The 12072-nt window shown below is 37.2% G+C and overlaps 1 protein-coding gene across 1 annotated transcript; it reads right to left on the reverse strand.

Moving 5' to 3' along the window:
- Positions 1-288: 288 nt before the first annotated feature.
- Positions 289-1494, reverse strand: LOC101342225 (olfactory receptor 4K1). Its single transcript, XM_004391028.3, has one exon. It carries the CDS (start codon positions 1442-1444, stop codon positions 509-511), a length of 936 nt encoding a protein of 311 aa, XP_004391085.1. The 5' UTR covers positions 1445-1494; the 3' UTR covers positions 289-508.
- Between the last annotated feature and the right edge of the window lie 10578 nt (positions 1495-12072).

The following is a 12072-nucleotide window of genomic DNA, read 5'->3' on the forward strand; positions in this document are numbered from 1 at the left end:
ATTGCAATGTATAAAAATATTATCTGCTCAATTAAAGGGAATTATAAGTTTGTTACAGTGTGCCGTCTAGTCGATTCTGACTCATAGCCACCTTATATGATAGAGTACAACTGCCCCATAGCGTTTCCCAGGCTGTAATCTTTATGAAAGCTGGTTGCTAGGTCTTTTCCTTGCAGAGCTCTTAGATGGGTTCAAACTGCTGACCTTTCAGTTAGCAGCGGAGCACTTAACGATTACACTACCAAAGCTCCTATTACAAGTTTAGGAACATGAATAGCATTTTACTCCCATTAGAATCTATTTTCGTTATAAAATATTTTAAAGTATTTGTAAATACTTTCAAGACAATTTCCAATTTAGAATTTTGTGTAATTCTCTTGCATTTAGGTCAAAATAACAATTCCATAACTAAATAAAACATATCATTAGCAGAGATGGCTGTACAAGGACATGATCCATTGGAGGTTTTTCCTTCCCGTTCGATATTATTCTCCCTCATGGTGGTTCCCTAGTTTTTCCAGGAGTTCACATGATGGTTTCTCAACTTCTGCATGGCCGATTTAACATCTTCATTCCTCAGAGAGTAGATGATGGGGTTTAACAGGGGTGTACAAACAGTATAGAACACAGAAATGAATTTATCCACAGAAAGTCTGCTAAAGGGCCATATGTAGAAATAAATACATGGTCCAAAGAAAAGAATCACCACTGTGATGTGGGCAGTTAATGTGGAAAGCGCCTTGGAAGACCCACTGGAGGACTGACGTTGGACAGTGATTAAAATGATGGCATAGGAAATAATTAAAGCCAGAAAACAGCTCAAAGATATCAGGCCACTGTTAGTTAGGGTCATAATCTCCATTTTGTAAGTATCCATGCAAGCCAGCTCTATTACCAGGGGAAGGTCACAAAAGAAGCTATCTACCTCATTGGGGCCACAGAATGGCAGATCCACTGTAAAAGCCAAGTGGCTCACAGAATGAAGAATGCCCACAGTCCAGGAAATAGATACAAAAATTATACATAATCTCCTATTCATAACTGTACTATAGTGCAGGGGCTTACATATGGCTATAAATCGGTCGTATGCCATGGCTACAAGCAACATCATCTCACTCCCAACAAAACTGTGAAGAATGAATATCTGGGCCATGCAACCCTCAAAAGAGATAGTCTTGTGCTCAAAAAGAAAGTCTCCAAGCATCTTGGGGGTGGCAGAGTTAGATTGGCAGATATCAATGAAAGAAAGATTACTGAGCAGGAAGTACATGGGAGAGTTCAGATGGGAGTCAGAGGAAATGATAACAATAATCATGACGTTGCCTAGCACAGATGCCACATACACTATCGAGAAGATTGCAAAAAAGAAAAGTTGAAGTTCCCAAGAATCAGAGAGTCCTAGCAGCACAAACTCAGATACCACTGATTCATTTGTGTGAGCCATGTATCCAATGCACAGTCACCTAAATGAAAGAAAATCAGGAGCATATCACAATGATTCACAATAGAATATAACCATATTATATAAAAAATAAATATAAGCTTTCAATTAAGTCAATTCAACTTAATGAAGTATAGATATCAATTGACTACTATTTAAACACCTACGAAGATGATGGGAAAGGGGAGAAATATAGGAAAAAAGGAACAGATAAGACCCTAATATAATTAAAAAGATAAGGTACACATATTAAAAAATAAACAATATGAAATCAGAAATAGGCAAATATAAGTGAGTGATACATTAATACCATAAATGTTAGCAAGATGAAAGAGATTATGCCAAAGTGGTAAGATAAAGTATCATGGAGTAGGAATTATCTGAGTTAAAACTTTTTAAATGTTTGGAATTTACTAGACAAAAAAGAAAGAGAAGTCTATTTCAGGCAGAGGAAATAATAGGAAGAAAAATACAAAGGTAAAAATGGAGAAGACATTTTCAAGGACCCACAGATGGAGAAGCCTACCTGGAGGACAGAGCGTATCTTAAGAAATAATAAAAAGTAAGTTTGGAACGGTAGATAAGGATGTAATTTGTGGATGTAATTTATCCTGAAATCAAGGCTAAGTAGTCTTGATCAATGGTCTTGAAATTGAGAATCATAGACTCGGAAATGTTTTAAGAAGTTTCAAAAAGCAATTTGCCATACTGAATGAAGGAGAGAAACTCTAGAGACAGTGGTGATAATCTGAAAGTTTCCGTGAAGGTCAAGAATATTTCTTGTCATCCAATTTTAATCAAATTCATCTTCTGTCACATAAAAACCAATCAACTATGAGTGAACCATCTATGCATTTTCATTCTCTTTGTTCTTATCTTGTCTTTTATCTCTTCTTAGACACCCTTTGGCACACTTGGATTTATCAAAATCTGTAACATCTTTCAGGAATGGTCCTTTTGGAAATGCCCCAAATAACTTAAATATATGTGGTAAATTTTGAACACATAATAGATTTGCAAAATGAAAAAGTTAAGCAGTGTCTAAATTGCCTCTGGAATGTTTTTTGACATTTTGCTTAACACATTGGGCACAATGTGAACACTTAGTACGAAAAGAAAATTGTACACAATCTCCAGTTTTTAAAGAAACATATTTGGCATTAGCCATGTACCCACCAATACACAATAGATATTTGTCCTTATATTGATTGAAGTTCTGCACCCCATATTCTTCAGTGTTTTGTTAAGACCAAGGTATTTATATATAACTAAAATGATAAATATTTAAAATTTTAGAAGTGAAAATTGTATAGGTAGCCATAATTTCATTATATAATTTTTCCCTTGTTGTTGACGTGCTAAATTCTACCATTTAAGAGCTTCCATCTTTACGTTTGAGTTATACTATCTAGTTTTAAGAAGAATCAGAAAATTAATTTACTCAAGCACATGACTAGGTCAGTGAGGCCACAACTGACCTAAGTACAAGTTACCACCGTGGAATTTTTGTCTCAATGTGGAAGGTCTGAGGAAATGCTGGCATGGCTGATCATGTGTTTACATGGGCTTGGGGGATAAGAAGGCAAACAAACTTTAGAAAGGAAGCAGATTCTCACTTCTAAGACTAAAAAAAAGGTCCTGAAGAGTTACAGTTATAAATTTAAAATAATAAAAACTGACATCACAAGGGACTTCTAGGATCCAATCCATTGTGTAAAGTGTGCTAATTATTATGACGATTTCATAGGTTAATATTTTTGGGAGGAAAACTCACAGCCATCTGGGGCTAGTGAGCAAAGTATTATTCTTAATACAGAGTATATAGATACATTTGGAATATAACAACACTAATATTAATCCATTATAATCACAGTAAGAAAGACTCCATAATAGAAGTTTTACTGTTATATTGTCACAGGATTTACCACTTAAGTGAATCACACATTTTGCATAGACTTCTACTATATCAAATATTACAAAATACGCTTTATGTAATAATAATAGTAGTAATAATAACTTTTATACTACCATGTTGTAAGAGCGCTGTTAATAACATTACATACATTAACTCATTTAATTCTCACAATGACCTTGCAAGGTAGCTATCATTCATATATTCATTTTACAGATAAAGCATAGAGGAACTCCTTTACCTTCGAGTCCTTTCTGAGTAATAGCAACCCTATAGAAAAGAGTAGAACTGCCCCATATGGTTTCCCAGGAGTGGCTGACGGATTTGAACTGCGGACCTATTGGTTAGCAGCCGTAACTCTCAACCACTGCACCACTCAGGCCTAAGGCTAAGTAAATTGCCTGAGTTTACACAACTAGTAAGTTATATATGTATAGTAATGACTTCCACAGTGGACTGGGAGTGGTCAGACTATCTTTGAAAAGAAAAAGATTTTTCTGAAAATATGCAAACTTCCTACATATTTCATCATTCCAATATTTAATGACTGGTAAGATTTGTCAGTCCTCATTTTTCAAAATGTAAAAAGTAGCTAGACAATCCTTCTACACTAACTTTTTATGATTTCTTGCTGCAAGTAAAACAGATCAGACTCAGTGTTATATTAACACTTACTTGCTGTGTGACCAACCTTAGAAAATATAACTAGATTATCCCAAACACCATCTCTAAAATTTTAAGGGTAGAGGCAGATGTGTAATGGGAACATGAAGAGTCTGCAAAAGTCACTCAGAATTCCTTAAACTATGTTCAGAGCATCCAACTTCTTCACTAACAAAACATTAATTCCCTTATTGCCAGTGTAACTCAGAGATAAAAGTATTTTCAGATCTCAAAGTATACCATAAGAGAATTTCTCCCTCTTGATTTAAGACCAAATTTGATACATAGAATGTTAATCTTACATTAATATCTACCTCTAAAATGTATCAATAGAACTCTGAAACCATAAGCTTGTTTAATTTTTCTTGCCCTTAGTTTATCTTTTTTTTAAAAAAAGCTTTGCTATAAGACTAGAAACAAAATGTAGGAAAGGACAACTATTAATCCTTGTGGGTTTCTATTACTGCCCAATGGGCTCAAACATACCAACCATTATGAAGACGGTGCAGGACTTGGTGACAATTTGTTCTGTTGTACATAAGCGGACCATGAGTTGGAGCCAGGTCAAAGGCAGTTAACAACAATACAGCACTGATCATTACTCTGCTTCACATAGCAACTCCTTTTTTCATCCCAGGAAAATTTTGATAGTCAATAAATATTTGTTTAAAGAAAGGATGATATCCTCAAAAAAAACAGCACAAAGAGATAGGGAAGTGACATATAGTAGTTGTAACACACTTTCCCTGTGTTCATCAGATTATGATTTTATCCTTATCAGGGAAGCCCTTAAACCAGGGCAGCTAGGGGTCATATAGAAAGAGAAGAGAAAACAGGAATTTACCGCTTCTAGGCTATATTTCCAATTTGACTGAGATAACAGTGGCCTCCCCTTTGCTGAAATCTAGTTGCTAATTTTGCATATAGAAGACAGTTTACTTATTTGTCCAGTTCAAAAAACACATATGTTAAAATTTCATGTATAATACTTTTAATAACTTACCCGCAGTCCCTCCACTCTCCTTGTTTTTGCTAAATTTGGTGTCCCTCAGATAGTTTCTTAAATCCTTTCAGCTCTAAGTCTTCATACTAAAAATATTTGTACTATACTGTTGACTTGATGCATTTTGACCGGATCCCCTGCACTAAACAGTGCTAAAGTAACTTCCCCAGCTCCTGCCCTAAGGTAGTGAAGGCTATGCTCTTCTTGCTTTCAACCACAAAATTACAATATCCTAAAGTGAGACAATACAAAGCCTTCTATCCTGATGCCAACAAACTGATCTTATTGGAGAAGTGAGAAATTAGTCTTTAGAGATCTGTGAAGTCATCCTGCAGTAGGAGTAATTGTTCTATGAAACATTTTTCCAGAGACAGAAAAGAAAAAAAAACAAAAAACTTTTTAACATCTCGTTCATATGTCTGAAAGTAAAAAATTATTTGATTTGTATAGACTCCTTGTTAGCAAACTGACTCTGCAACTTTATAACTGTTAATATAACAATCATAAAATTTTACAAATGAGCAACTAGCCTCAAGGGTAGTTTCCCCCAATCATAATGAACCCACCACTTCACAAGACGGTTTAATCTATTGTGATCTTGTTCAAGTTATTCTACTATCTGTAGTTTCATAGAATAAATCTGTTCTGTCTTCAAAATGATGGTTCTTTAAATATTTGAAGGTGTTCTTGTTTCTTTTCCATTCCAAATCTTCTACTCCTCAAAATACATCAACAGCTTCTTCAGCTCTATTTTATATAATAACTTTTCTTGGTGCCACATATCCTAGTCTCCCTAGAGGTTCTGATGCAAGATATGAATGGTTGTTCTCATTCTTCCCCAGGTCACATTTCTCTGGTTTTCCAATTTTGTTCCTCAAGGCCTCAAACAAACCAGCAAAATCATTTTTCCACTGTAGAGGAATTCTAGCCTATTCTCCATCCAAATCTGATAACTGAGTGAATGTTTGTGTTTCTGCCCAGTAAGATAATTTTGTCTTGCCAGAGTCCATTAGGATCATCAGAGTGGGCTATAATGAGCAGTAGTCCATTTTTTTGGCTCAAACCAGTCCACAGACTTAAGCTATCCATAGCAACCTTCCCATGATGCCATAAAATTCAGATGAAGTGAAGGTGCTAATGCAAAAGAAGTAGGTGACATGGGGGCCTGGACTACTTGTTCATGTTGAGTACTCATGCCTTTGGACTGCTTCAGCGTGATCCCAGATGTATTACCTCCAACATATGATGGCTTGTGGCTGAAATACAGTCACTTGGTAATAATAACCCATGGCTAGAAGCTCAATCCTTAATGAGGCCCAGTAGTATGCTAGGTGTTCCTTTTCAAACGAAGGTAGTTCTCTGAGGCAGAATTCAGGGCTTTTCTCCAGAATTCTAGGAGCTATCAGTGACACTCTAATTGACTTTGCCAGAGAATCCACATGATGTCCTTACTTATAATGCATAGCTATGTTTCATTGGATTTCCTGGGTCATATAGCCTGAGTGGCAGGGCAGCTTGTACTGAAGACTGGACTTAGTTCAAGGACCCACTTAAAACAGCTACTATCTGAGTCACCTTAAAATTAAGCCAAAGTAGTACTCACAACAAAACTTTATGAATAGCAGTGGAACATTGTCCGATATAGTGCTGGAAGATGAGCCCCCTAGGTTGGAAGGTACTCAAAAGACTACTGTAGTAGAGCTGCCTCCTCAAAGTAGAGTCAACCTTAATGATGCAAATGGAGTCAAGCTTTCAGGACCTTCATTTGCCGATATGGCAAGACTCAAAATCAGAAGAAACAGCTACAAACATCTATTAATAATCTAAGAGTGGACTGTACGAAGTATGAATCTAGGAAAATTGGAAATCACCAAAAATTCATATCCTAGGCATTGGTCCACTGAAATGGACTGGTATTGACCATTTTGAATCAGACCATCATATGGGCTACCATGCCTGGAATGACAACTTGAAGAGGAATGGCATTGCATTCACGATCAAAAAGAACATTTCAAGATCTATCCTGAAGTACAAGGCTATTAGTGATAGGATAATACCCATATGCCTACAAGGAAGACCAGTTAATACGACTATTATTCAAATACACAAACCAACCACTAAGGCCAAAGATGAAGAAATTGAAGATTTTTACCAGCTTCTGCAGTCTGAAATTGATCAAACATGTAATCAGGATGCATTGATAATTACTGGTAATTAGAATGTAAAAGTTGGAAACAAAGAAGGATCGGTAGTTGGAAAATATGGCCCTGGTGATAGAAACAATGCCAGAAAGCACATGATAGAATGTTATAAGACCAATGACTTCTTCATCGCAAATACCTTTTTTCACCAGCATAGACGGCGACTATACACATGGACCTCATCAGATGGAATATACAGGAATCAAATTGACTACATCTGTGGAAAGAGGCAATGGAAAAGCTCAATATCATCAGTTAGAACAAGGCCAGGGGCTGACTGTGGAACAGACCATCAATTGCTCGTATGCAAGTTCAAGTTGAAACTGAAGAAAATGAGAACAAGTCCATGAGAGCCAAAGTCCGACCTTGAGTATATCCCACCTGAATGGATTTGACACGTTGAACACTAATGACTGAAGACCAGACAAGTTGTGGAATGACATCAAGGACATCATACATGAAGAAAGGAAGACAGGAAAGAAAGGAAAGACCAAAATGGATGTCAGGAGAGACTCTGAAACTTGTTCTTGAACGTCGAGTAGCTAAAGCAAAAGAAAGAAATGATGAAGTAAAAGAACTGAACAGAAGATTTCAAAGGGTGGCTCGAGAAGACAAAGTAAAGTATTATAATGACATGTGCAAAGATCTGGAGATAGAAAACCAAAAAGGAAGAACAAGCTTGGCATATCTCAAGCTGAAAGAACTGAAGAAAAAATTCAAATCTCGAGTTGCAATAGTGAAGGATTCTATGGGGAAAATATTAAACAACACAGGAAGCATCAAAAGAAGATGGAAGGAATACACAGAATCATTACACCAAAAAGAATTGGTTGACATTCAACCATTTCAAGAGGTAGCACACGATCAGAAACAGATGGTGCTAAAGGAAGAAGTCCAAGCTGCACCAAAGGCATTGCTGAAAAACAAGACTCCAGGAATTGACGGAATATCAACTGAGATGTTTCAACAAATGGATGCAGTGCTGGAAGTACTCACTCTTCTTTGCCAAGAAATTTGGAAGACAGCTACCTGGCCAACTGACTGGAATATATCCATATTTATGCCTATTCCCAAGAAAGGTGATCCAACTGAATGCAGAAATTATTGAACAATACCATTAATATCATACGCTAGTGAAATTTTGCTAAAGATCATTCAAAAGCGGCTGCAGCAGTATGTTGACAGAACTGCCAGAAATTCAGGCTGGATTCAGGAGAGGACATGGAACCAGGGATATCATTGCTGATGTCAGATGGATCCTGGCTGAAAGCAGAGAATACCAGAAAGATGTTTACCTGTGTTTTAATGACTATGCAAAACAACCGACTGTGTGGATCATAACAAATTATGGATAACATTGCAAAGAATGGGAATTCCAAAACGCTTAATTGTGCTCATAAGAAACCCGTACAAAGACCAAGATGCAGTTGTTTGGACAGAACAAGGGGATGCTACATGGTTTAAAGTCAGGAAAGTTGTGTGTCAGGGTTGCATACTTTCACCATAGCTATTCAGTGTGTATGCTGAGCAAATAATTCGAGAAGCTGGACTATATGAAGAAGAATGCAGCATCAGGATTGGAGGAAGACTCATTAAAAACCTGCATTATGCAGATGACACAAGATTGTTTGCTGAAAGTGAAGAAGATTTGAAGCACTTACTGATGAAGATCAAAGGCCACAGCCTCCAGTATGGATCACACCTCAACATAAAGAAAACAAAAATCCTCACAACTGGACCAATAAGCAACATCATGATAAACAGAGAAAAGATTGAGGTTGTCAAGGATTTCATTTTAACTGGTTCCACAATCAACACCCATGAAAGCAGCAGTCAAAAAATCACATATTGCATTGGGCAAATCTGCTGCAAAAGACCTCTTTTAAAGTGTTAAAAAGCAAACATGTCACCTTAAAGACCAAGGTACACCTGACCCAAGCCATGGTATTTTCAGTCACATCATATGCATGAGAAAGCTGAACAACGAATAAGCAAGACCAAAGAAGAATTGATGCCTTTGAATTGTGGTGTTGGTAAAGAATATTGAATATACCATGGACTGCCAAAAGTACGAACCAATCTGTCTTGGAAGAAGTACAACCAGAATGCTCCTTAGAAGCGAGGATGGCAAGACTACTTCTTACATACTTTGGACATGCTATCAGGTGGGATCAGTCCCTGGAGAAGGGCATCATTCTTTGTAAAGTACAGGGTCAGCAAAAAAGAGTAAGACCCTCAACAAGATGGACTGACACAGTGGCTGCAATAATGGGCTCAAGCATAGCAATGATTGTGAGCATGGTGCAGGATGGGGCAGTGTTTCGTTCTGTGGTGCATAGGGTTGCTATGAGTCTGAACCTACTCAACAGCACCTAACAATAACAACATTCACAAGACAGATTTATACAGTTTGCAAAATTCAATAAGGCTGCAAGCACTGTGCCTCTTTCTTAGTAAAAGGGATAGAAGGTAAAATATCTTGTATTTTGTGCTATAGGGGATAACCTAGCATGTTCCAGAGTATTCAACCCCTTAAAACCTGGATGATTTGGCAGACCCCTGAAAACTTCTATAGATTATCATGATAATGAAGGACAGTATTGTGACAGAGAGCGGAAGAATACACATAAAAATGGACACAATTGTAAATTGTATTATTATTCATCCCCCAGTTCATGACAAGACATTTATGTTAGTTTTTTAACACTTTCAGTGAATAAGTTATTTCTTCAGAGCAAGAATGTTATTCTGCAGCCTGGGAAAGACAGAGTTCACAATCTACTTATCAGTCAAAGTCAATGAGGGGAGGAGGAGGAGTAGAAGGGAAGGGTACAACATCATCTTGTGAGGCATATGCCTTGGGTGGAGGTCTTTAAGATCTTCACACAAGAGGCTGCTCTCTTCCAGCAAGAGGGAAAGGCAGTTTCTGCCAGCTTGGAGAGTTCAGAGGAGCCTTTGGTATATGGGTTCCTAGATGCATCCACCAAATGTCTTCATCTTAAATCTCAAGATCCCACTCTTCTCTATTAGGTCCCTGACTTTAGCAAAGGACAACTGACAGGTTGGAGCATTTTTTTTCCCTGTTGCCTCTTGGCCACTGTTACTAATAAAATGTAGGCTGATTGCCTTCACAGTCAGCCAGCCAGCTACAGAAGATGAGAATCTGTTTAACAGTGCTATGGAGGTCTTCTGGTTTTCACTCCACGTGCTGAGTTGAGAGTTGGTTGCTCTGAGCTTGTCCTTCTCTTTTTCCTAGACTTCTAGTGCAGTTAACAAAAGCCATTCAACTTCATAATTCGTATACCACCAGTGGCTCCATACATTTCAAAAAGCTGGAACACTCTGGTGGATTATCAGATTATGACTTGGCTGTCAATTTTTTTTTTTTTTCTTTCTGACTTTAAAGACCATCCTGAAGTGCCTTTGCAATCATCTACCTCATTTCTTTGGAGGACTCTGTTACTTGGCATTCTGGGAAATTATACCCCTGATACTTCCCTCTTTGCCCTCTGGAAAACTTGAATCATATTATTGCCAGGTGTTTAGACTTATTCAGTAGAACTAAAGCTTCTTCATCTTTTATCCTAATCTAGCATCTTGAGGTACAGTCTTCACTGGTCATGTCACTCTCTCTGTCTCTCAATTCTGATACATCACATCAACTTCTTTAAATAGCCTCTCAGATATGCATTAAGTCTGAAGTGTTGCTCATTCACTTAGCTCATAAATGTTGCCCAGGTAACTCAGAGTCTGAGACCTGAGAAAACAAGTCTGTCCTGGCTTTTGGTAGCATTTCTTCTTACTTTTTAAAATATTCAGGTTATCAAAAACAGTTTAGGTATATGCTCATCTTCCAGAGACAAAGTTCCTGTTCTCATGGAGTTCAAAGCTTAGTCAGGAAGAAATATATGAGATTAGGGGGAGATATAAGTAGGTGGTCTTATCATGCAGAGTCTTAATAACTAGATTAATGAAAGCATTTCTTCTTTTCTTTATCCTAAGAGTAATGGATAGAAGTGGAAAGACTTCTTTAAACTGTTCCTGTTTGTGGCTGATATGATACTATACATAGAAAACCTTAAAGACTCCACAAGAAATCTAGGGAACTAATAAAAGATTCAGCAGAGTAGCAGGATACAAGACAAACATTCAAAAATCAGTTGGATTCCTATTCCCCAATGAAGAGAATGATGAAAAGGAAATTAGGAAAACAATACCATTTATAATAGCCCCTAAAAAAATAAAGAACTTAGGAATAAATCTAACCAGCGATGTAAAAGACCTATACAAAGAAAACTACAAAACACTACTGCAAGAAACCAGAAAGGATCTACATAAATGGAAAAACATACCATGCTCATGGATAGGTAGACTCAACATTGTGAAAATGACAATTCTACCCAAAACAATTTACAAATACAACACAATCCCAATCCAAATACCAACGACATTCTTCAAAGAGATGGAAAAACTAATCATTAACTTTATATGGAAAGGGAAGAAACCTCGAATAAGTAAAGCACTACTGAAGAAGAAGAATATAGTTGGAGGACTCGCACTACCTGACCTCAGAACCTACTATACAGCTACGGTAGTCAAAACACCCTCGTACTGGTACAATGACAGATACACTGACCAATGGAACAAAGTTGAAAACACAGATGTAAATCCATCCACCTACGGTCACCTGATCTTTGACAACGGCCCAAAGTCCATCAAATGGGGAAAAGACAGCCTTTTTAACAAATGGTGCTGGCAAGACTGGATATCCATCTGCAAAAAAAAAAAAAAAGAAACAGGACCCATACCTCACACCATATACAAAAACTAATTCAAAATGGATCAAAGACCT

Source organism: Trichechus manatus, unplaced genomic scaffold, assembly GCF_000243295.1.
Source record: "Trichechus manatus latirostris isolate Lorelei unplaced genomic scaffold, TriManLat1.0 scaffold00408, whole genome shotgun sequence".
NCBI classification, from domain to species: domain Eukaryota; kingdom Metazoa; phylum Chordata; class Mammalia; order Sirenia; family Trichechidae; genus Trichechus; species Trichechus manatus.